Raw genomic sequence first — 25,611 nt, forward strand, 5'->3', positions numbered from 1 at the left:
ACCTCATCCACTACTGAGCATTGTTGTGTCTTCTTCTTTGCCTTCGTCAACATGCTACTGCCGGTGATGGTAATGAGACAATTGTTGTTAGGTGAGGCGACAATTCCGGTCGCGCAGGGAGGTTGAGATGGAGATGAGAGCAGGGACGAGCAGTAGTATTCTTGGGTCGACGGTGAGAGGTAGAGTGGCAAAAGGAGAAGATGTCCTTACCCATTGTGATTGTGAATAATTGGTGAATGTAATTATTATCGTTATTAAATGATTAAACTAAATGAAGAGAATAATAACAATAATAGGAGAGTGAATATTGTTGTTGTTTGTGGTTTCAAATTCATCTTTACTTCATTCACTTAGTGATTTTTAACTTTTTAAATAAAAAAGATAGTGACGATTTTTATCCATCAGTATGTTAATTTAACTATTTTAAAATTTAAAATACTTATTGACACTAATTTTTCTAACGAAAAATTGAAAAAAAGAACCAAAATCGCATATTCCAAAAACATAAAAAACTAAAATAAAAATTTTAAACATAATATTCCAAAGCGAAACAACTACAAAACGTAATGAATCAAAAACGATATTAAACCATTTTAAAATTTAAAAGTTCACAGTTTCTAACAAAGAATTAAAAAAAACTAAAATGATATTTTAAAATATAAAAGAGCATAATAAAACTTTTGATTTAAAGTTTTATTGATTTAACTACAAATAGGCCGAAGAGGCTACATCTATTTTCACTGATTTAAACTAATGCAAAGATTAGATTATATTAAATTGAACTTTGTTACTTAGGATGAAGAAGAAGAAGATTTCCACCAAAATTGCCTTCAGAAATTAGAATATCGTATTCTCTAGTTGCTGTGATTGTTTCTTTTATTTTCATTACTCAATACTCATTTATCAATTACTCAAATAATCTAATTTGTTATTAGTTGATAATTTACTCAATTCTTTGTGAGATTTGACCCTACTCATTTTTATCTTGACACGATCCATGTGCATTTCCTAGGGGTCTATTTCGGTGTAAAGTATCTTGAATAGATAAGATGATTCAAATTTAAAAGTAATCATAACGCAGTACCTTTTCTTTTGTTAAATTATGCCATACATAAATAACAGGTGTATAAAGAATAAATATATTATTGCTCTCTGTTCTTTTACAATTTAATGAATAGCAGCTAATAAACAAGTACCTTAATCCTCCCCTATATAACTTTCTACTTTCAATGCGTAGTATATTTGCCATTTTGGTTCCAAACATCCCTCCTTGATAAGAGAATTTCTAATCATATCTTTCATATACTCAGCCAAAAGATATGATAGAAAATTTGCTATGTGCAGTGATGATAAAACGCAGCTAGGTACGGTTACTGCATTGATGCTAATCCAACGAGAAGTCATCGAGCCATATGAGCATTTCATTCCTCTTCCATGTCATGAACCACAAAACAAATGAAGCAATTGTAACTAGTTAAGCAGATGAATATCAAATTAAGGTAACAACTTTAAAAAGGAGAAATTTGATCTTCGATGAACATGGAGTAATTCAACTATGGGCAAATTTCCCCAAAGCGGGTGCTTTTACAAAATATTTCTCCAAATGGGGTCCTTTCGAAAAATATTACATGAGGGGGCTCTTTTCTACATACTTTGCATGGATAATATAGCAAACCGCCACTTCTAGTGACGAGTTTGCTGGGAAAACGCCACGTGGCACGGAAAACGCCACTCGTAGTGGCGAGTTGCCCAGCTGCAGGCCTAAAGGGGAGTTGCAACTGCAACTTGCGATTTGAGTGCAAGTTGCAACTCCCATTGGCAACTCCCATTGTATAATTAAATTAGTTTTATATTTTATTTTGTAGTTTCCAGTAAAATAATTTGTATGATGATTTTTTTTAAGTAATTATTAATTAAAACTAAATGTCAGCTTTCAAGTAATTTTTTTAAATACATACATAAATTTAAATAAATTACCAATTTATTTTCCGATAAACAAAGTTCAAAGCTAAAACAAATGTCACAAATCTTCTTGATTAATTTTAATATAAAAAATAAAACTCTTTTCAAACTTCTGTTTTCTTCGTTGAGTTATATTTGAAAGGAGAAAAGGATTTTAAACTTTTCGTAGAGTTATTTTAAACTCTAATTTATGTATGTATTTAAAAAAATCCCAAAAATACAATGGAAACAGCGTGAGGAAAACTGATATTTGAGTATGTATTTATACTGCCCTAAATTGCCAATGGGAATGATAACCGCAAAATTAGAATAACTCTACGAAAAGTTTAAAATCCTTTTCTCCTTTCAAATATAACTCAACGAAGAAAACAGAAGTTTGAAAAGAGTTTTATTTTTTATATTAAAATTAATCAATAAGATTTGTGACATTTGTTTTAGCTTTGAACTTTGTTTATCGGAAAATAAATTGATAATTTATTTAAATTTATGTATGTATTTAAAAAAATTACTTGAAAGTTGACATTTAGTTTTAATTAATAATTACTTAAAAAAAATTATCATACAAATTATTTTACTGGAAACTACAAAATAAAATATAAAACTAATTTAATTATACAATGGGAGTTGCCAATGGGAGTTGCAACTTGCACTCAAATCGCAAGTTGCAGCTGCAACTCCCCTTTAGGCCTGTAGCTGGGCAACTCGCCACTACGAGTGGCGTTTTCCGTGCCACGTGGCGTTTTCCCAGCAAACTCGCCACTAGGAGTGGCGGTTTGCTATATTATCCATGCAAAGGACGTAGAAAAGAGCCCCCTCATGTAATATTTTTCGAAAGGACCCCCTTTGGGGAAATATTTTGTAAAAGCACCCGCTTTAGGAAAATTTGCCTTCAACTATGCATCATGTAGGTTAAAGTGCATTGATGAACATTTACATTTTAGTCCTCAAAACTTATTTACATTTTATATTAGTCCTTAATATAAAGTTTAATCACTTACCAACTTCACCTCCTTCTTCATGAAGGGGCGGGGAAAGGTTTCTAACACGGGTGTACTACAACCTTGCTCCTTTCACACATGGGTGGAGTTAACACAGTCAAGCTTCTACTAACCAAGTTCCACCAAATTTGCACAGCCGATAAATTTTTTATTGAGGATTAAATTGTAAAAATAAGAGTAAAATACTACAATGTAAGAAGTTTCGAGGACTAAAATGTAAAAGTGCGTCCATGCACCCTAACTTACATGGTACATTAATTGCTGCACATGTTCTTTCAGTTGCATTACAGTAGAAGGCTTAAATGCAGGTACAGTATACAAGCAATAAGAAAAGAAAAAGTTGAAATCAATATCTCCAATAGGGAAAATATAATACTTTGAGAAAACTAAATTCATTGGATTCATTAAACTAAGAAAATAGATGGGAATAGTAAGTACCACTCACCGATATAAATTACGAATCATGCATATAGCAGAAAAAATCAACCATAATGGACACTCAATTCCACTATGACGTGCATATACCCCCCAAGAAACAATTATTTTCAATTTGTTTTCTTTTACTGCTGATTCTTCACTTGTAAACAAATTTATGAGAAAGTTGTTTAGTTGCAGTATGACAAATGGAAGCAAAAACAGCTTTTGTGAATTAACATATCAAATCCATCTGTAAATACATTTATAGAGTGATTTGTCATATTTATGGAAAGAATCTAGATAATAAGTCTATGCTTTTTATTGCACATTTTAGATGAATTAATGATTTAGTTTATTATATTTGGCCTGTAATAGCATATTTGAATTAATTAATTGAGAATTTGGTGAATAAACTTCAGTTCTAGATCAAATCAACTGCAGATTCTGACAATTAGCCATTTTTGAAACAGGAATAAAAGTAGTAGATCTTTTAGTTTCTTATAGTCGTGGAGGAAAAATAGGACTTTTTGGTGGAGCTGGAGTGGGTAAAATGGTACTGATTATGGAATTGATTAATAACATTGCTTCAGCAAAATGGGTATAACTAGAGTTACTCAAATGCAATCAAGGCGATTCTAACAATGTTGGAGATCTAAAGACAGAGTTATACCATTGGCTTAAATACGTTTTTGGTCCTTGTAAGGTAGTGCTTATTCATTTTTGGTCTCTATAAGTTCATTTTTTTAATTTTACTCCCCATAAGTTGATGTTTTTCCAATTTTGGTCCCTATAAGATATTTTACTCATTTTTAGTCTCCTTATGTTTGTGTTTTTCCAATTTTGGTTCCTGTATGATTTTAATTTTTTTTCATTTATAGTCCCCATAAGTTTGTGCTTACAGGGACCAAAATTGGAAAAATATAAACATACAAGGACTAAAATGAGCAAATTATCTCACAAAGACCAAAATTGATAAGGTACAAATTTATAAGGACTAAACTTAGAAAAAAAATGAACTTACAAGGACCAAAAATGAAAAAAATGCTAACTTACAGGACCAAAAACATATTTATAATTTTCATGTTTAGGCAGAAAGCTAGTTGCATTGTTTTGTTTTCATAAAATAGTATCAAAGAACACAGTCATGCTTTTTTCTAGTAACTGACAGTCTGACACAACATTAGTCTGTCTCATCTCATTATGTTGGTAGTTGATTAGATGATAGTTGATAGTTTTAGAGAATTGTTTTAGAAAGAAGACTATGTCATTGATTTCTTGGATAAATTACAACATACCAATTGCCTATTTATAGGCTCAAGTCACCAATCTCTCAATGGTGGTGAATGTTTCTACATTACTTTAGGTCTTTCTAGAGTTTTCATGATAGATTAGTATCATTATAGTTCTAGATTCTTCTATCTTATACATACACTTATAGTTCTAGATTGTTCTACCATATTCATACTCACTATAGTTCTAGGATATTCTACTATTTTCATACATATTATATTTAAGAATACTCTAGAAATTTGTAGCAATTTCAACACTCCTCCTTGATGCAAATTTCTGTGACTCCGAGCATAGCTCGTAATTCTTCAAATCTTGGTCTCGGCAACGCCTTTGTGAATATGTCTGCAATTTGATCTTCTGTTCTGCAGTAGTCGAGTTTGATCTCTTTAGTTGCTTCAGCTTCTCTGATAAAGTGATACTTGATTGCTATGTGTTTTGTTCTGCTGTGATGAACTGGATTCTTCGCCATTGCAATTGCTGATTTGTTGTCGCAATTGATTTTAGTAGGCTCATCTTGTTTTTCTCCCATGTCTTCAAGTATCCTACGAAGCCATATAGCTTGACTCGTTGCTTCAGCAGCTGCCATGTACTCTGTTTCTGCTGTTGATTATGCTACTGTAGCTTGCTTCTTCGATGCCCAAGAGAACATTCCCGATCCTAGTGAGAAAGCATAGCCAGAGGTACTCTTCATGTCATTTGCCGAACCTGCCCAATCACTGTCGGTGTAGCCAAGTAATTCTGAGTTGGTTTCGGTAGTATACCATATATCGAACTCTTTTGTTCCTTGTAGATACCTCAGAATTCTTTTTCCTGCTCCAAAGTGTATTTGACTTGGGCTTTGCATGAATCTTGATAGAAGACTTGTAGCATACATTATGTCAAGCTGTGTAGCTATCAAATATAGGAGGCTTCCAATTAGACTTCGGTATTTGGATGCATCAGCTTCTGGTGCTCCATCATTCTTCTGTAGTTTCTCATTTGTTATGAGTGGAGTAGCAACAGGTTTGCAACCATACATCTTGAATTTCTTAAGTAAGCCTTTTGTGTATTTCTTTTGCGAGATGAATATCCCTTCATTTCTTGGACTTACCTCTATGCCGAGGAAGTAACTCATCAAACCAAGGTCGGTAATCTCAAAGGTCTTCATCATGTCTCCTTTAAACTCCATCATCATCTTAGTATTGTTTCCCGTGTAAATAAGATCATCTACATATAGAGAGAGTAAGAGAGTGTACTTACCTCGAGCCTTGATGTAAAGTGTAGGCTCACTCTTGCTCCTCCTGAATCCTCGATCCATGAAATATTGATCGATTCTACTATACCATGCTCGAGGTGCTTGCTTCAAACCGTAGAGTGCTTTTCTTAGTCTTAACACTTTGCTTTTTTTGCCTTCAGACACGAATCCTTGTGGTTGCTCCACGTAGATCTCTTCTTCAGGTACGCCGTTAAGGAAGGTGGATTTGACATCTAGTTGATGGATACTCCATCCTTTTTGTGATGCAAGAGCTATTAGAGCTCTTATGGTATCAAGATGAGCTACTAGTGCAAATGCCTCATTGTAGTCAATTCTGGGTTGCTGTGAGTAACCCTTAGCTACTAGCCTCGTCTTGTGTTTCTGTATGGTGCCATCAGGGTTGAGCTTTGTCTTATAGACCCACTTAACCCCAATGATATCTTTTCCATGGGGATGATTTACTAACTCCCATGTGTTGTTTTTCTCGATCATCTGTATCTCTTCTCCCATTGCCTTGACCCATACTTCCTGCTTTGACGCTTCTTCAAAGCTTCCAGGTTCAAGTATGGCCAAGTTATAGGTTTCATATATGTCCACCAAAGATCTTATTCGTCTCGGAGTAGACTTTGGTGATGATAGTTCTTGATTTTGTTGTTGTGGTGGAGGTGAAGGTGGTTCACCTGGGTCTTCTTCCTCAGCTTCTTCTTGAGGTAGTTGAGCGGGTATAAGAACGTTCTTCTCTACTTTTTCTTCATCCCAATTCCAAGAAGCTTACTCATCAACTTCAACATCTCGACTGATGACGAGTTTCTTAGTTTGTAAGTTATAGACAAAGTAGCCCTTAGAGATATTGTTATACCAAAGGAAGATACCTCGTATAGTCTTGTCTTCAAGCTTGTGCCTCTTCACGTTTGGAATATGAATGTAGCATATAGATCCAAAGACCCTTAGGTGCTTTGTTGATGGTTTCTTCCCGTTCCAAGCTTCAATTGGAGTCTTGTCTTTTACAGACTTAGTTGGACATCTATTGAGTATGTAAATAGCAGTGTAGACTGCTTCAGCCCAAAATGTGTTAGGTAGTCCCTTCTCCTTGAGCATCGATCTAGCCATTTCCATAATTGTGCGATTCTTTCTCTCGGACACTCCATTTTGTTGAGGAGAATATGCGAATGTAAGTTGTCGCTCAATGCCTTCATCCTCACAAAATCTTTCAAACTCGCGAGAGGTGTACTCTTTGTCGCGATCACTTCTTAGTACTTTTATCCGTTTTCCTCTTTGATTTTTAGCAAGGGCCTTGAACTTTTTGAATACCCCAAAGACTTCTGATTTTTATTTTAGAAAATGTACCCATGTCATTCTAGAGAAGTCATCAATGAAGAGTATGAAGTACCTGTTGTTCTCATGTGATGGCGTCCTCATTGGTCCACAGACGTCCGTATGTATCAACTCCAATAGATCTTTTGCTCTCCATGCTCCGCTTGTTGAGAAAGGAAATCGGTGTTGCTTACCAAGGAGACATCCTTCACACACTTCATTGTTCTCCTTTATGCTTGGAAGATCTCTCATCATGTTCTTCTTATGTAACAACTTCAAGGCATGTGTGTTGAAGTGGCCAAATCTTAGATGCCATATCCATGAATCATCAACTTGTACCTTCATGGCAATTTTTGTTGCATATTTTAAATTTAGAGGGAAGCTTCTATTGCTCTTATTCATCTTTACTTGGGCTATCTAAGACCTTTTATTTTTGTTGTCTAAGATTTTGCATACACCTCCTTCAAAGTGAAGTGTGTAGCCTCTCTCGATCATTTGACCAATGCTTAGAAGATTTTCTTTTAGGATGGGAACTAGTAAGGCATCATGGATGAGTCACGTACCTTTATCTGTCTCCACTATGACAGTGCCTTTGCCTTTTGATTCAACCACACTTCCATTTCCCAGTCAAACTTTGACTTTGACAGACTCTTCAATGCTTTTGAAAATAGTCTCATCCTTGGCCTTGTGATTGCTACATCCACTATCCAAGTACCAGCTTCCTCCCTTTTCTTTTATTGAGTCTTGAGTGGCATAGAACATACATTGTTCTTGATCATGCTCCTCTGCGATATTAGCTTGATGCCTATTTTTTTGCGACAATTTTTCTCTACGTGCCCGAACTTCTTGCAATGGTTGCATTGTGGCATATTACAGAACCAACAATTTTTCTCTGCGTGGCCTTGCCTTTTGCATATATTGCATGGAGAATTTTTATCTGTTTTGTTCTTAAGGAAATTCCTAGAACCTTCTCTTCTTCTGGAAGTTTCTCCATAATTTTTCTTTCCTCCATTTTCTTTGTTTTGGGGCTGAAATTTAAACTTTGACGGGAAGGCATAGTAATTAGAATTTTCTCAACAATTTTCTTGTCAAGAATATCTTCCCCAAAAGTTCTCATTTGATTAACTATTTCTTTAACTTTAGAATAGTAATCTTTAACTGTCTCAGACTCTTTCATTTTCAATAGTTCAAAATCTCTTCTTAGAGATTGAAGTTTAATGGCACGTACCTTAACACTTCCTTGAAACTCCTCCTGCAATGTGTTCCACGCTTCTTTGGCAATCTTAGCTCCCATAATTCTTGGGAAAATTGGATCAGTCACCGCTTGTTGCAAGGTGAACAACGCCTTTGAATTTTTCTGTTTATTTTTCTTCAACTCTTTTTCTTGAGATGCATTAAGAGCTGAAGTATCTGTGGGAACGGTGAAGCCTTCTTCTACTATGTCCCATAAATCTTGAGATGAAAAATATGTTTCCATTTTAACACCCCAGAAATCATAATTTTCACCATTGAAGATAGGGACAGAAATAGTTGACGATTGAGTAGTGTTATCCATAGCTTAGAAAAAATATTATTGGAGTGGGTTAATAGTACAAAGGAGATTTTTGAAGTAGTTGGGAGGATTTAGGAATGGTAGGTAGGTAATATAACTACGCCCAATGTATGATCGAACGTAGCTCTGATACCACTGTTGGAAGTTGGTTAGATGATAGTTGATAGTTGATAGTTTTAGAGAATTATTTTAGAAAGAAGGCTATGTCATTGATTTCTTGGATAAATTACAACATACCAATTGCCTATTTATAGGCTCAAGTCACCAACCTCTCAATGGTGGTGAATGTTTCTACATTACTTTAGGTCTTTCTAGAGTTTTCATGATAGATTAGTATCATGATAGTTCTAGATTCTTCTATCTTATACATACACTTATAGTTCTAGATTGTTCTACCATATTCATACTCACTATAGTTCTAGGATATTCTACTATTTTCATACATATTATATTTAAGAATACTCTAGAAATTTGTAGCAATTTCAACACATTATAATAGAAGAAGAAATCCCCAAGGCCTAATAAAAGACCTATCATACCCCTATTTTGACAGACACTGGCTAGAAAACAAAGACTTACCTACGGGATTCTGAAGGAAAATAGAAGTATAAATAGACATCAAGAGGCACATAATAAGGGATTTTGAGAGAGATCCCATCTTGAATCTCATGATCTACCTATAACACCCTCAAACTATCTATTGCTTAGTCTGATTTCATCAAGGAATGAATATGCTCCACTGAGATAGATTATACTATCAAATTTTGGTAGAATATAAACGTGATTGGACATATTTCAAGTTCTTGGTTTGATGCTGGGGAAAATATTGAGAACATCAAGAACACAAGGTCACTCCCAAAAATGGGTTCATTCTCTTTTCTTCTATTTTATTATTCTCGAACCTAATCTCTATAACTAAATAATTCATCCAAAGCGTACATCAGATATCTATTAGTCACAGTAGAGCAAACACCGCACATATTAGAAATCAACTGACACACTCAAGCAGGTTTTGCAGCATACCATTATAAAGGTCCATGTTCGACCTGGATCATTGTACCGTGCAAGCAAACAACCAGGCTGAGGTTTAAGACCATCTTTAATAATATTGGCACGCAGGGTTTTCTCCTTTTCACGAACAATATCCTCTGTGGGTTTTCCGCTAAACTTCATTATTGCAACAATGCCTCCTTCAACCTTTCTCAAGCGAGCTGTTTCTTGATTAGGATTTGGCAAACTGGTCAACATTAAAACAGTAAGCACAAACCTTTAAATTCAACTAAAGATATTACACTTTTTTATGTTTATTATTTTCTACAAAACTGTATTTCTTTATTAAGCCAAGGCAAGCATCTCTTAGCACAAAATTTATTCAAATTTCAAAACAAGCAAAACTCAGTAGACATACCTTTCTGTTTCTTTGTCAAATGGAAGAACTATTTGGATTGACAGTTTGGACAGGTCAGCATCATTGGCTTGAGTGAATACAGGAGTAGTCATTGGTATCTTCTCAGTTATAAAAAGTAAATTTCAACCACTTCCTATTGAAGAAGTTGAAGCACTGTTGCTAGCTCACAAAGCTTGATTGCTGAAGTTACGAAAACATACTTCTGAATCGCATTCAATTAATCTCACTCAGGTGAACCCTAACTCTTCTTCGTCATTTTTTTTTTATTCTCATGTAGCGTCAAACAAGTCTTCACAATAGTATGATTTTTTTGGTCATGGAAATTTTAACCACGACATCCACCGTGGAGGTGGCGGTGGCGGTCGTGGCTATAAGGGAGGATGCTTCGGAATTAATATGGTCATACTGCATCTGTCTGTCACTATAGGTTTGATCAGGTCTATCAACCAAATCCTTCACTCACTCTACATGATCCTTCAAATCAAGGAAATACTCCGACTAACAACTTTAGTCAAAATCAGTATTCTAGTCAAGGAAATGGTTCTGGTCAAAATAACTATGGACAAAACAATGGGTTCAGATCATCAAATTCATGGAGTCAAGGTACCAATCAAAACAGGTCAATGCAAAACAATCAATAGAATCAACAGTCTCCAAGTGCAATGATTGCAAACTCTAATTCTAACTTTCAGACTGGTACCCCTATAACTTGGTTACTAGATTCAGGTGCCTCATTTCATGTGATAGGGGAATCACAAAACATACAACAACTCAATAAATTTGCTCTAGATAATGGTGTATATTTTGAATTTCATCCTAATCATTGTCTTGTGAAATCACAGGGAGCCAATGAGATCTTGCTTCAAGGCTCACTTAGACTTGATGATTTATATGTCTTCCCAAACCTTCATCTCCAAGGCTCAATTGTTGCCAGTTCAGCTTCTTGTTTTGTTTCAAATTCTGTAACCAATGTCTGTCCTGATGTAAATAATGCTAATTCTGATGTAAAAACTACTTCTGTTGCAAGTGCACGTACTAGAACAGATTCTCAAACTCTTTGGCACCTTAGATTGGGCCACTCTAGTTTTGATGTTTTGAGACTTGTTCTCAATCATTGTAAGATACCAATCTCTAAGAAAAATGTCTTCGAATTTTGTACAACTTGCTATGTTGGTAAATCTCAAAGGTTACATGCCTCCTTATCTGAAACAATTTATAATCAACCTTTGGAATTAATATATAGTGATCTATGGGGTCCTGCACATATTCCTTCCAAAAATGGTTTACTATTACATAACCTTTGTTGATGCCTATTCTAGGTTCACATGGATTTATCTGCTTACAAAAATAAATCAGAAACCTTCATTGTTTTCCAACAGTTCAAGTTAATGGCTAAACTTCAGTTTAATTCCAAAATTAAAAGTGTTCAAACAGACTGGGGAGGGGAGTTTAGACCTCTAACCAATTTTTTAGCAAGCCAGGGTATCACTCATAGATTGATCTGTCCTCACACTAATCGTCAAAATGATGTAGTCGAGAGGAAACACAAACGTATTGTGGAATTAGGACTCACCTAAAACAAGCCTCCCTACCTCTCAAGTTCTGGGATTTTGCTTTCACTACAACAGTATATTTGATTAGTAGATTACCTACCATCTCTCTAAACTTTAATGTTCCCTATACTGTTTTATTCAACAAAAACCCAGATTATAACTTCCTTAAAGCCTTTGGTTGCTCTTGTTTTCCCTTCCTTAGACCTTACAATCGTCACAAACTTGAATTTAGGTCTCATGAGTGTGTTTTTCTTGGGTATTCCACCTCTCTTAAGGGCTGCAAGTGCCTTTCTCCTACTGGCAAACTTTTCATCTCCAAGGATATTGTTTTCAATGAAGTTAAATTTCCTTATTCAGATTTGTTTTTATCTTCTCCTAAGCCTGTGTCACCCCTTATTAACCCCACTTCTTTAATTCCCTCCATACCTATTATTCCTCAACCCCTTTCTTCTCCATCCCTCTCTAGCAATTTTATTGCTGGTCCTACTTTTGTTGATCCCGCAGCAGATTCAAATTCCAACTCTAGTTCTCCTGTCAATGTTGATTCTAGTCCTACTATTGAGCCTGTAGCTCCTATCTTTGAAGTTGGATCTACTTCTGTGCAAGCTAATTCTCCTCAGTCATTAGATTAGTCTCCTTCTGAAATTTCACATTGTACAACATTGGAAAATGTTCCTACAGTTAATTCTCATCCTATGCAGATCAGATTAAAGTCTGGAATTCATTTACCTAGGCTTAATCCAACTCTGTTACTTGCTCACTGTGAACCCAAGTCTGTAAAGCAAGCTTTAGCTGGTTCAAAATGGTTTATTGCAATGAAACAAGAATATGAGGCACTGATGAATAACAAGACTTGGGATTTGGTATCTCTTCCATCCAATAGGAAAGCAGTGGGTTGCAAATGGGTGTTCAGAGAAAAAGAAAATGCAGATGGGATTGTGAATAGATACAACGCTAGACTAGTAGCAAAAGGATTTCATCAGGTGGCTGGTTCTGATTTCAATGAAAGCTTTTCCCCTGTCATCAAACTTGTTACAGTAAGGTTGATTCTAACCTTGGCCCTAACCAACAAGTGAGAACTCTTTCAACTTGATGTCAATAATGCCTTCTTAAATGGTTTTCTGGAGGAAACCATTTATATGCAGCAACCCCCTGGTTTTGAAAACCCCAATACCTCTCTAGTTTGTAAACTGAATAAGGCTCTATATGGGCTTAAGCAAGCACCAAGACAGTGGTTTGACAGGCTAAAATCTACTCTCTTGCATCTTGGTTTTTCTGCAAGCAAGTGTGACCCATCTCTCTTTGTTTTCAAAGATACCTCTCATATCATTTATCTTTTGGTGTATGTTGATGATATTATAATCACTGGTAGTTCTATCAACTTAGTCCAACAATTTATTATCAAACTTCATTCTAATTTTTCACTTAAACAACTTGGGAAGCTGGACTATTTTTTGGGATTTGAAGTCAAGACTCTAATTGATGGCTCTATTCTTCTAACTCAAAGTAAATACATAAGAGACCTTCTACAGAAAACCAAAATGGCTGAGGCTCAACCTATTGCTTCCCCAATGGTTTTTGGATGCAAGCTTACTAAAACAGGAGCATATCTCTTCTCAGATCCTACTCTATATAGATCAGTAGTTGGAGCTCTCCAATACTCCACCATAACCAGAACTGAGCTAAGTTTTGCTGTAAACAAAGTCTGTCAATTCATGGTCATACTCTTGAAACTCACTGAGCAGTAGTGAAAAGAATTCTCAAGTATCTAAAAGGCTCTTTACACCATGGCCTACTTCTCAAAGCTGCTACTCCAGGAATTACCATTCCTATTAAGGCCCTATGTGATGCAGATTGGGCTTCTAACCCTGATGATCACAGATCTACTTTAGGAGCTGCTATTTATTTTGGTCCTAACCTTATATCTTGGTGGTCTAAGAAACAACAGATTGTTGCAAGGTCAAGTACTGAAGCTGAGTATCGAAACCTATCTCAAGCTACAACTGAAGTAGTGTGGATTTATTAGAATTCTAACAGTATCATAGAGAGATATTTTGAGAGAAAGAGAGAATGAAAAATGATATTAAGCCACTTAATAGTGTAGTACAGTCTGGTATTTATAGACCAAAAAAGTCAGTTATAACAACTAACTAACTTCTAAATAACTCCCTTTAACTGGAGTGCAGTTGAATATTGCAACTCTCTGTACATTACTCTAATAGGATTCAAACTCTGCTGACTGAACTCTCTATTCCTTTCACTACTCCAACAATCTTCTGTCATAATCAAAGTGCTGTTGTCATCACTCATAATCCTGTTCTTCACTCCAGTACAAAGCACATGGAGATTGATATTTTCTTTGTTCGAGAGAAAGTTCTAGCTAAAAAACTGCAAGTCTACCACATTCCTGCCATAGATAAATGGGCAGGTGCCTTGACAAAAGCTCTATCTCCAACCAGTTTTCTTTTCTAGAGATCCAAACTCAGTGTCCTTGAGCCTCCTCCAAAGACTCAGCCCCATTGAGGGGGGGGGGGGTGTATTAGAGTATTATATGGAGCTGCAGTTAATCAACTGCAGACTCATCTAGCTTCTAGTAGAAGTTAGTTAGTTGTTAGTAGTTGAAAGTTAGTTAGACAATTCTGTTAGACTCTCTAATAGAATTGTCTATATATACTCTTTGTAAATCTGAGTCACATGGGTTAATGAATAATATTTCACTTCTTCATTTCTCCTTTCTCTCTCTCTCTCTCTCTCTATTCTCTTAGACTAGAAACTCTATGAATGCGGTCCTTTAAACAAAATGGCCCATTATTATCATGGAACAGACTACTACATCAGAAATGACAGAAAATACATTAAACTATCAGTATCAATGCAAGAACATCTATGTTGATGAATGACAAGATTGACCTCATAATTTGCCATCCTTTTCAATATTTGATATTTGGGTGATTCCAATTCTAGTGTCTTGTAAATCCTCAACTGCAAAGTGCCAAGGCTTCCAAGTTAGAATAACTTTCAGGAGACTTTGAGATAAAGAACATCCAAGGCATACATCCAAATATTGTGAAATAGAAGGGCTACCTATTTGATTACATCCAACAAACCTTCAAAAGAAAAATACTCATTTTTCTCTATTGAATCCCAAAAGTTCGGGAAAATTGAAAAATAAGAAGTTCAATGCCAATATGGAAGTAGTAATATCTCTACATTTACAAAAATAAGATGCAGTTTAAGCACCGTTGAGTGTTGTTTTCCAATTAAAACTAGACACTACAAGGAAAATGACTTTTACCTACTGTCAAGATCTATCACTAGAAGTCCAAAATCCGTAGGTAGAAGTATAAAGGACTTTGTCCTACAGACGTTTTTTGCGTCAACTTTGAGGGGGTATACAGTGACAACTAATAGTCTGTCACTATAGGCTTTACCTACGGATATATTTTTACCTACAGTCAAATTTAACTATCACTATAGGTAACACCTACTATTTCAAATGTGTAGGTAAAAGATATTAATTTATACTTATAATTTCTAACTGTAGGTAAAAGTCAATTTACTTGTACCTACGGTGTTCTGTAGGTAAATGTCATATAATAATAATAAATCTAGTTCCTAATTACACTCTTTGTTGATTATAATTTTTAATTAAATATACATGAGCTTATTATTATGCTGCACAAAGTTAGAGATCTGCTGCAACATGGCCTTTGAAAAGTTACAACAACCTGCAAAAGGAGTTACATCATGTATAACATATAAGAAACTGAGCAAGTGGACAATTTCCATTCAAATATACATAATGTTCAATAGAAATAGGAGAGAAAGAGAACCTTCTCATTTTGTGTAAACAAGCAATCTAGCAGAAGGGTGCGATCATCAGCATTTAATGCTTGCTTAAGCAAAACATGTACAGAGTCTGCACTTGGAGGCTTTGCTGGGACAAAAGATTCTTACTCTATATCACTCCTTGATTTGTTCCCATCCAGAACACTTAGACTAGCAAGTTTCTCTCCCATTGTTGGCTCATTCAAATCATCATCAAGAAGGACTCCTTCAGTAGCCTCATGTTGATCTACATTAAATGATAGTACAAAAAATACCAATCAATTCTTAAATATACTCAGATAGTGGTACTGTGGTAGTACTACTGCTCATCATGCCAAAGAGTAAATTTTACATAAACTAATGGAGGATGTCTTATGGGAAGTGTAGGACCTCTACACAGACTTCCTGAATTTAAATCACACTTCCAAACTTGAAGATGTTTATCCTTAAAATCTAATGTAACTAAATTTTTGGCATCACTCGATATAGAAATGTGCTCTACATTTCCCTGTTGAGGAATAAAACTAAAATGTAATGATGCTTTTAACTTGTAAAGACAAATATTCGTATCCAGAATAAGTAATGAAGATTACCAAATCATTAGGGAACTTCAGAATCTCTTCCCCAATTTCCCAGCTTATAACCCGTGGTCTAGAGCTGACAATAGCTAAATATTTTTCATCTGGAAAATTAGAAAAGAAACAAGTGTCAGTTGTCATGCAATAAGATGAATGAATATGATGGACCAAGCTCATGAAAAATGTCGGTAAGCAATTTACACTACTAGCGTGTTTGACAACTCGTTCAGATCCAAGTAAGAAACTCATGTTCTAAACGTGAAAAGTGAAACCAAACATGCTATACATTACATATTCACCTCGTATGTTTTAAATCACGCTGTTATGGATCATAAACCATGAAATAAGATTCAGATACTTGTTTGAATTGGTCTTAATTAGTCAATTATAACTTTTTACATTTAATATATATACCTGGTGAGAATTTACTCTCAATGTAAATTGAACCCATGAAGAAATATATAAAGAAATAAACCATGGTGCTCTTTTTTTTTTCTTTTGAAAGTCAGTATAGTACTTCTAATGTACCTTTTTGGCATTTTAAAACTTTGAAAGGTAGAAGAATGATCAATGAGATATTACAAATTACAATTTACAATAAAGGAAAAGAAAAAAAAGGAGAAGGGAAGTGTGTGTGAGGGAATTATTACCATGGAAGCAATGGCTTGAACACCAACGTACTTAACGTCCCAACTGAATTCAGTCATGGCCCAAGTGGTCCCACCAAAGTCATAAGCCTTCTCCAAAAAATAGGTTAAATATTCCTCCTTTTGGGTGGCCCTATATAGCCATATTATAAAGTGGAACATTTTCACTTAACAGTTTCCAGATTTGAGGCCATGAATTCTGTATTACAAAAAGAGGAACATTTTCACTTAACAGTTGCTAACATTTTATCAAAGCATTTCATAATGTTAAGATATAAAATATACTGCAGTAATAAAGCATTAAAGATTTGAACGAGTTGTGCTCTAAATTAAAGAATAAAGAGCAGCACAGAAATGAGTAATTTCATTTGCATCTCCTCCAATATCTCTAATAAGAATCCTTTCACAAGCTTCTAGCGCCATTGTTTGGAAGAAGAATGAAGAAGAGGCTATGAAGAATAGGAACTACAGGAACAAGGATATGTCTCACTTGAAGACAATAAAATGATGATTATATCGAGGAAAAGGAGGACCATTCATGTCCTTTCAGCTAGAAGCTTAGCCTTTCCAGATAGTTAGTATATGACAATTATATTTGGTAGATTTATTTTAGCATTTGAAAAGAAAAATATATTGCAACCAGTAACCACCATGCTTTCCTCCATTGACCGCAATGTCAACTCGACATTTGTATGGTGGATTTTAGGCTTGCTACTATCTACTAATAATAATGCCAACTTCTAATCACTTGGTCATTCATGCTCTGCTTGTTAACATGTTAAAAGAACCTTTCAAGCCAAAATTTTATGTCAGGTGAGCTAATGGAATATAAACGGTTATCTATAACAAAACAACATTAAATAAGTAAAATTAAATGAAAAACCTTGCTGTGCTGTCAAATGAAGTGATTAATAACTGGCTTCCATCACGGGAGAAGGAAACACTTGTGACACCTTGAGAATGAACACGTTCAAGACGCTGTAAGCACTGACCAGTCCTAATACGCCAAACCTAAAATGAAATGTGAAATATACAATTTTAAGTTTTACATATTAACAGTTGGGGTAAAAACATAAACATTTCCAAAAACAGCAAGTCAACAACTACAACATCGACAAGAATTGGAGATAGCAAAAATTCAAGGAACCAGAAGATAATGAGACAAAGTAGGACCATATGAAGTTATAAACACAAATCATAGAGTGAAATGGAATGCAAGATGGCCCAACATGCACAATAAATAATTTATACCACATTCATATAAATGCTCATTTTTAAAATAAAAAAAATAAAGAAAACCAAATTAAAGACATATTCATCATTAAAAAATAAAAATCAGCCTAGACACAATTACCACTAATCCAAGGCGTAATTTATAAGTCCATAACAATAGTCAAGCATAAGGGAAGAAAAAGACAGCACAGACTATCATCCATGAAAAAAAAACATGCAAGACAGGAAGGTGGGACTAACTAAGCTATGCAAAATAAAGGTGATAGGGCAAAGACCAGAGTACAGAAGTTTTGGCTGCCAAAAAAAAGGACAGGTTTGGCCAATGGCCAGAAAACACTCGGGTTGCTGGGTGGTACTTGGTAGCCAGAAAAGATGAGGGAAGAATAAGGAGGTACAAATACAGGGTGGGGTGGCTGGGTTATCTGTATGGATGAAGGGATTCTAATCCTAAAATCCTACTGTTGCAAAAAATGGAGTAAAATCACAAAAATTTCCCTACAAAAATGCGTGGCCAATGCCATAAAAGGGTGGAGGGTGGACAAAATACGTGATTTCGCCATTGCCTAAAGTTGCAACCACTTCACAATTTTGTCCATAAAATACCACCATCTAGATTGCAATCAGTGCAAAGCAAAAACACAATGCAACCACAAATTATAGCTACCAGAGGCAAATCTTCCCCACATCATCACTATACTATTGTTGCACAATTTGACGCTATTCACTATTAACCCATGCTTCAAAGTCATACAATCTAAATTTCACCAAATGAATTTTGTTTGGTAGCTCAGTTCTATTTCACAGAAATATCAAAGCTATATGTGCAGTGCACACCTGAAAATATAAAATGTACAAAATCAAGGATACAAGAATTTCTTCTATAGGTTAGCTCATGCAGCCTTATATGCAGACAAGTATTACTCACTTTAATCTTTCCATCTTGAGACCCAGATGAAAGCATTTCTGAATCTGTGCTAAAGTCTACACAAAGCACAACATCATCATGCATCATGAACACTTCCTGCAAGTTCATAGAATCAGAAAATGTCTAAGGCAAAGACTTTTGATAAACTATAAGAAATTTCCTTTAAATCAATAGTATTAATATTCTTAGACAGCATAAATCAAGCAGATATGTTCATAACTTCATACACTTACTGAACACAAAGTGAGCAAGAGACATATTATCAAAACAAGACATCATATCATGAAAGAAAATACAATCACATGAAAAAAAGGTGTAATCTGTGCATAAATTTATATATATATATATATATATATATATATTACAGAACCACCAATCTGTACTTATTTACCACCAATCTGTACTTATTTACAGTCAAAGTTGAAATAGTTCCCAAAATGACAACAAAGATCTGAGTGAAATATCTTTTCTACAGCTTTGAATGCAATTATAAATGTAAAGGTACCAAGGTAACAAAAGTGTTTGGTAACCTTGGGGCTAAGTAAACCTTACCAAGGAAATATATCAGCCAAATATCTATTTCCAAATTCATCATCAACTATCACATACAAGACATTTATTTATTCTTGGCAGGTAAAGTCGTTCAAATAAAAACTCACTCACATCAGCCTGGTACTGTAGATCTTTCTTCAGCTTTCCACTTATGTAATCCCACACCTAGAAATATGTCCAAAAAATCAGGAAGAAAACTGCTGAAAATGAAACTTTAAACTCCAATCTAGAGCACGAGGATGAATTTGTAAATAATATTTAGTTGGAAGTAACTCTAGTGCTTGTATGCAGAAACACAGTGAATGAAAGGAGAATTATGCACTAGGAACAAGAATAGTTAATAGCTCGAGAAAATATTATGACGTTATAAATTCTCAAAACCCCAAACCACTTCCCCCTAAGAGACCAATAACTAGCGATCCTTTCAAATTCTATCAATTTTAAGTATTCAACGTCTAATTTTTTACAGTGCCTTGGATAAGATGTTAGGTTTTCAATGAAAACAAGTAACAAGAATGATAGTGAAGTGAGAATGAATACCCAAGTCATAGTCCGCAGGATTGAGAAAAATGCGAAGAGAAGAAGGGGATGCATCAGATTCAGATTCAGATTCCTTCGATTTCTTGGAGAACGAGTGAGGATCGTCGTCTTCCTCCGTGAAATGCCTTTTGTTCGAAGCCATTGTTATTTGTTAAGGACAGGCGCCAAAACATTAAAAATCAGAGCCACATGCATTTTATACTCCCTGGGCACTAAGATAATACCCAAGCCACTGTGCATGTGCGTAAAGTGAATCAATGTTCTGAAGGGTAGCATAGGACTGTGGGGCAGCAGGGGTTTTCAACAAGGAAACAAGCAATGAGTAAAGATGTGTGCGTGAGAGGGAGGTTGCAATTGGTTTCAGGAGTTTTATTACAAGTTTTTACAAGGGACGCTTGTTTTGGTTCATAGTCAAGGGGCCGCACAATTGGGCAATTGGTAATTTGCTTTCGGCTTTTAGGTTACAAAATGTTTGTCATATTATCACTGGTATACTTAATATGGTATGGGACTAAAAACTTAATTAGAGAATAGTTTAAGGATCATAACCTATCAAATATTTGTTTATGAATTTTAAAAAATTGAGAAAGGTTAATGTTTTACTTCTTCTTCTACACTTTTCTCTTTGGCGAACAAGTCACGATTTTTGTTATTCTTCTTCAATCCCAAAATAAAGAGAAAGTTGTGTTGGGTTAGATTAAAGTGGATTTGAGAAAACAACGCTCAGGTCCGAAGTTCAAATGGGAAATTTGGTCACACACGTGTCACGTGTCCCGACGAATGTCAATGAAAATTTTGAATAATTATTAACTAAAATTAATTTAAATTGAATGATTATTTTTTTGAAATTGAGTATTTACTAAAAAAAACAAGAGACTAGTATTCAAATTCAAATAGTCTTAAAGAATTTTACCTACACCAACAATTGTAGGTATAAGACTTTTGAGGTTATACCTACACCAACCAATTATAGGCATAGATTTTGTGAAGTTTTATCTACATCAAGTAGTTGTAGGTATAAGTTTTTTAAAATTTTGCCTACACTGTGTTTCTATAGGTAGTAATTCTTTTGAGTTTTACCTACACTAATCAACCATAGGTACAAGTTTTTTGGAGTTTTACCTACACAACATAGTTGTAGGTAGAAGTATTTTTTTAGTTTTAATGAATTTGCCTACACCAAATAATGGTTGGTACAAGTGGTTGAGTTTTACCTACATTAGTCAGTTGTAGGTAAAAGTATTTTTGAGATTTACCTACACTAATTTATGTCTGTAGCAAAAAAGCGTCCGTAGGCATAGGTTATTTTTCTTGTAGTGAGAGTTTCATTTAAACCTTTATAAAGCATTTACCAAGGTGAAAAATAGCATCAAATGCACCAAACATGTAAATATTGTCCTTTAAAAACTCATCACTTGATAGCACAACACCACTACGAGATAGTTGGAACCTACCACATGGCTGTAAAACTTGCCATTTTCTGGGTTAATGCCCATAATGGAAGTTTCTGTAAAGATCAATTGTGGTTTCCACGGAAGTAGCACGAATTTCACAACCATGGCCCAACTTGTAGTTATCTCATATGGTCCTGTCTATAACAATTCCATTAGTTCAATTGAACAAATATTATGGTAAAATATATTTTTAATCCTATACTTTCTCAATAAAAATTGTATTAGTATTTGTTATGGTGTTGATCACTAGAACATGGAGAGCGTAATTGAGGGAGAGAGTTGTTGTTAAAAATGAATCACAGTCCCCCTATTTCGTGTATAGTTACAATTTTATAGACCGTTAGGGGCCTTTGGCAGGAAAGTTAGTTATGCCACGTGTCAACTATTATATGTGTTTCATGTCGGTTACTTCATATGTTCCGGTTTCTTAACATACGTGGGCATACCTTTACATCTGTTCGGCCTAATATATCTAACTGAGTAATCCCCATAACTGTAGCCCCCAAGTCTGTATTGCTTCATAGGACTTAGAGTGTAGAAGCCAATGTTTTTCCCATAACAGATTTCATCCCATGTACTATGACACTTATTTGTAAAATAACCTACACTAACTATAGCAATAAGGTACAGACTTAAACGGGAAATATAGACTCAGTGTAGAAAAAGGGTGCCTCGAGTTAACATCTAATTTTGAAATCCTTGCTCTCATGTACGAGACCCAATTTAGTATCTACTTTCACAAATTGTGTACCATAATCCTTAGCAACAAGGAGGCCATCATTGTCTAAGCATATTGAATTGAACAACCCTAGATGGATGATACCTTCATCAAACACAATTGTATGCGTCAATGTCCGTGATGCAGTGTCTAGATATTGAACCATTGACCTGATTTCTAATTCCTGTTCAAATGACCACTGATCAAATCAAGGTATGCTTCAATGTTGTTAATGGCGGATGGTGGTTCATGGTGGAAAGCCAAAAATCCACCATAAAAATATGGCGGATGGCGTAGAGGCAAATGGCGGATGTCATGATATATATATATATATATATATTAACAAAACAATAGATAAAAAATAAATAAATAAAAAATTAAAAAAACAATGGATTGCATTCAAATAAACTAAAAAAGTTTCATGAGTTCACACAATAACCAACACCAAATAAACTCATTCAAGAGTTCAAAATAACAAAAGGATAAAAGCATAATGCGTGATGATGGTTTAGCCATTGTAATTAGTAGAAGAGGGCTAAATAGAAACAAAAAATACAGAACAAAAAAAAAAAAAAACAAAACCAGGGTGTTGCTGTTGCCGTCTGTAGCTGTAGCCGTTGCCGTTGCCGTCGCCATCGTCGTCTGTTGCTCGCGTGCGTGGTGCCATCATCGACTTCGGGTGAGACTGTGAAAGAACTTGCGCTAGTGAGTGGTGTTGTCGTCGACTTCGGGAGTTCAGGAGTTCACGTGGTGCTCGTGCTGGTGCGTGCTGCTCATCCCATTTTGATTCCAAAACCAAGTTTAGGGTTGGGTCGGGTCAGCTCAAGACAGCCCAATTTGTCATTTTGGGAAAATTTAAAAAAAAAACGACGTTTCTTCCTCAATAACCACCATTAAACCTATGGCGGCCGCCATGGTGCCGCCATTTGAAACCCACAACGCCACCGCTATTTGGTGGCGTTTTTCCAAAAATCCACCACGTCATACCGCCATGGCGCCGAAATAACCACCATTTGACAACACTGGTATGCTTACAATTTTTAATGTACCTGATCAGTAGGCATTCGAACAGAAATTAGAAATCTAGTTAATGGTTCAATATCCAGCCACTGTATCATGGACATTAACGCATAGAATTGTGTTTGATGAAGGTATCATCCATCAAGGGTTGTTCACTCCGTTATGGTTTGACAATGATGACGTCCTTGTTGCTAAGGAATATGGTACCCACTTTGTGAAAGTAGATACTAAATTAGGTCTCGTACATAAGAGTAGGGATTTCGAATAAGTAATTTGCTAAGGAATTAATTTCTAAATAATGTTTGTACCTTATTGCTTTAGTCAGTGTAGGCTATTTTACAAATAAGTATCATGGTACATGGGAAGCAACACCGACTTGGGGACTTCTGTTATGGGAAAGACATTTGCTTCTATACTCCTATGTCAACATTACTTCTCCGATGCAATACCGACTTGGGGGCTATTGTTATGGGGATTACCTCACGTTAGATATATTAGGCCAAATACATGTAAAGTATGCTGACATATGTAAAGAAACCGGCACATATGAAGTCACTGATGTAGGCTATGAAACACAAATAATAGATGATTTGTGGCATAACTATCCAGCGAAAGGCCTCTAAACGATCTATAAATAAATATTGTAATTATACACGAATAAGGGGACTCTGATTCAGTTCTTAAGAACAACTCTCTCTCAGAATACTCTCCCTCGATTACGCTCTCCACATTCTAGTAATCAACACCATAACAATATCATTACTCTAACTTTGATTAATTTGGTCCTGAACTTAAAAAAAAAATGACATATTTCTCGGAATAAAATTAAAATGTGAGTTATTTGCAAGGATTAAAATAAAAAATAACATCTTAAAAAAAAACTAACATACCTGTAATAGGTTGGGATATGATGGTATTTTCTTTTTTATTTTTGATATATTTTCATATTAGTGTAATCATTTCAAATTTATTATACTACAATCTTATGGTGGTTATATTAATGCTATGTTTCCTTGTTGTTGATGTAAGATTAGTTCCACTTTTATTATTAATTTTTATGGCATGGAATTTTTTTTCATAGTTTCATAAGCAAAGTTAATTGAAGAGTTTTATTAAAAATTAGAATAAAAAACACTTGATGTATGAATTGAGATAATGTCATGAGGGGTGTTACAACATGATCGTAGTCCTCTAGTGGCATGCGAAGTACATGTTATTTTCCATTCTTTTGTTCACCTTTGAAGTGTAGTGGGTGAAAATTTCTAAAAACAAGGGAGGTGCAAGTATATGGAATGACACATGATCTATGCGATCATTAGGTATAAGATTGATGATCAAAGTAAGAGGATTAAGCAAAGCAAAAAATATAAATAATGAAAGATGTTATTTTCATGAACTACTACCGCAACGTATATATAGACATGAAAGGATTTTGAATGTGTAGTGGTTACTTAAGAGTGCTAAAGAAGCTATTTGAAATTTTTTAATTGAATAAAATGTAACTTCTTAAATAAGCTAGACAATGTTTATTAAGAAAAGGTTTAAAGTTTTTTTATAGATATTTTTGTGTTATTTTCCTATTAGAATTGATGTTTCAGTTGATTCAATGATGGACTTAGCATGCAAATGGTGGAGGTAAAAGTAAAGATGAACTACAAAGTGTGGAAGAGGAAAGTGAAAAATATGAGGGAAGGAATGGAAGTAAGATGATATGGTGATGGTATGCTAATAATTTACCTACAACAAAGGACTTAATTAAAAGTTTTAAAATACTTCAAAAGATAAAAATGAAAGTAAATGATTAAATTTAGAGACAAAAATGTTAACAAGTGGTTAAGTTCATGACCAAAATGATAGTATGTGGTTAAGTTCATAAACTAAATTGAAAAGTCAACTTTTAGACATGTGGCAACCTTCGGTTTTCATGTGCCATCCATATGTGTACAAAATGTGCTACGTAATCTTCTTGAGTTGCTTCGTTCATCTCTTATTTCTTCTCCACCATTATTGACAACTTGCACATTTGAAATTTGAAATGTATCTATTGTGTGCTTAGCTTATGGTCATAGTAGATCCTCATGACTTGTTGAGATGAGTCATATGGAGTCTTCTGAAGATTGATATGCAACATGTCTTCTAAAGATGCTTTTGAATATTGTAGACACGTCGGTCCTCACTAAAGTATTATGAGTGTAACTTTTAATGATCCCTTAGTCATGAGTAGTTGATATCTACCCTTTGACTAATGGTACCCCCAATATCATGATTTTGATTATGCACAACTTTTGATATTTTCTTTTTAACCCAAAAACCATTATCACCTTCTAGGTTTTGAATAGCTTTCTTTCTAGTGGTTCTGCTTCTAAATATGCAAAATCTTACTTTGAC

At 34.9% G+C, this 25,611-nt stretch overlaps 2 protein-coding genes across 2 annotated transcripts; both read right to left on the reverse strand.

Annotated features, from left to right (window-relative positions):
* Positions 1 to 1,067: 1,067 nt before the first annotated feature.
* On the reverse strand, positions 1,068 to 10,294 carry LOC114410727 (the record flags this gene model as incomplete). The annotated part of the gene is made up of 3 exons (XM_028374666.1): positions 1,068 to 1,429; positions 9,791 to 10,004; positions 10,176 to 10,294. Coding segments are annotated over 3 exons (378 nt in total), but the record flags the coding sequence as incomplete, so codon positions are not given.
* A 5,591-nt stretch (positions 10,295 to 15,885) lies between these two features.
* Positions 15,886 to 20,392, reverse strand: LOC114409589 (suppressor of mec-8 and unc-52 protein homolog 1-like). Its single transcript, XM_028373091.1, has 7 exons — positions 20,032 to 20,392; positions 19,603 to 19,656; positions 18,940 to 19,035; positions 17,665 to 17,792; positions 16,785 to 16,980; positions 16,150 to 16,238; positions 15,886 to 16,064 (listed from the first exon to the last, which is right to left on the reverse strand). The coding sequence occupies exons 1-5, from the start codon at positions 20,083 to 20,085 to the stop codon at positions 16,950 to 16,952; spliced, it is 363 nt and encodes a 120-aa protein (XP_028228892.1). The 5' UTR covers positions 20,086 to 20,392; the 3' UTR covers positions 15,886 to 16,064; positions 16,150 to 16,238; positions 16,785 to 16,949.
* Positions 20,393 to 25,611: the final 5,219 nt, after the last annotated feature.

Source organism: Glycine soja, chromosome 4 (assembly GCF_004193775.1).
Source record: "Glycine soja cultivar W05 chromosome 4, ASM419377v2, whole genome shotgun sequence".
NCBI classification, from domain to species: Eukaryota; Viridiplantae; Streptophyta; class Magnoliopsida; order Fabales; family Fabaceae; genus Glycine; species Glycine soja.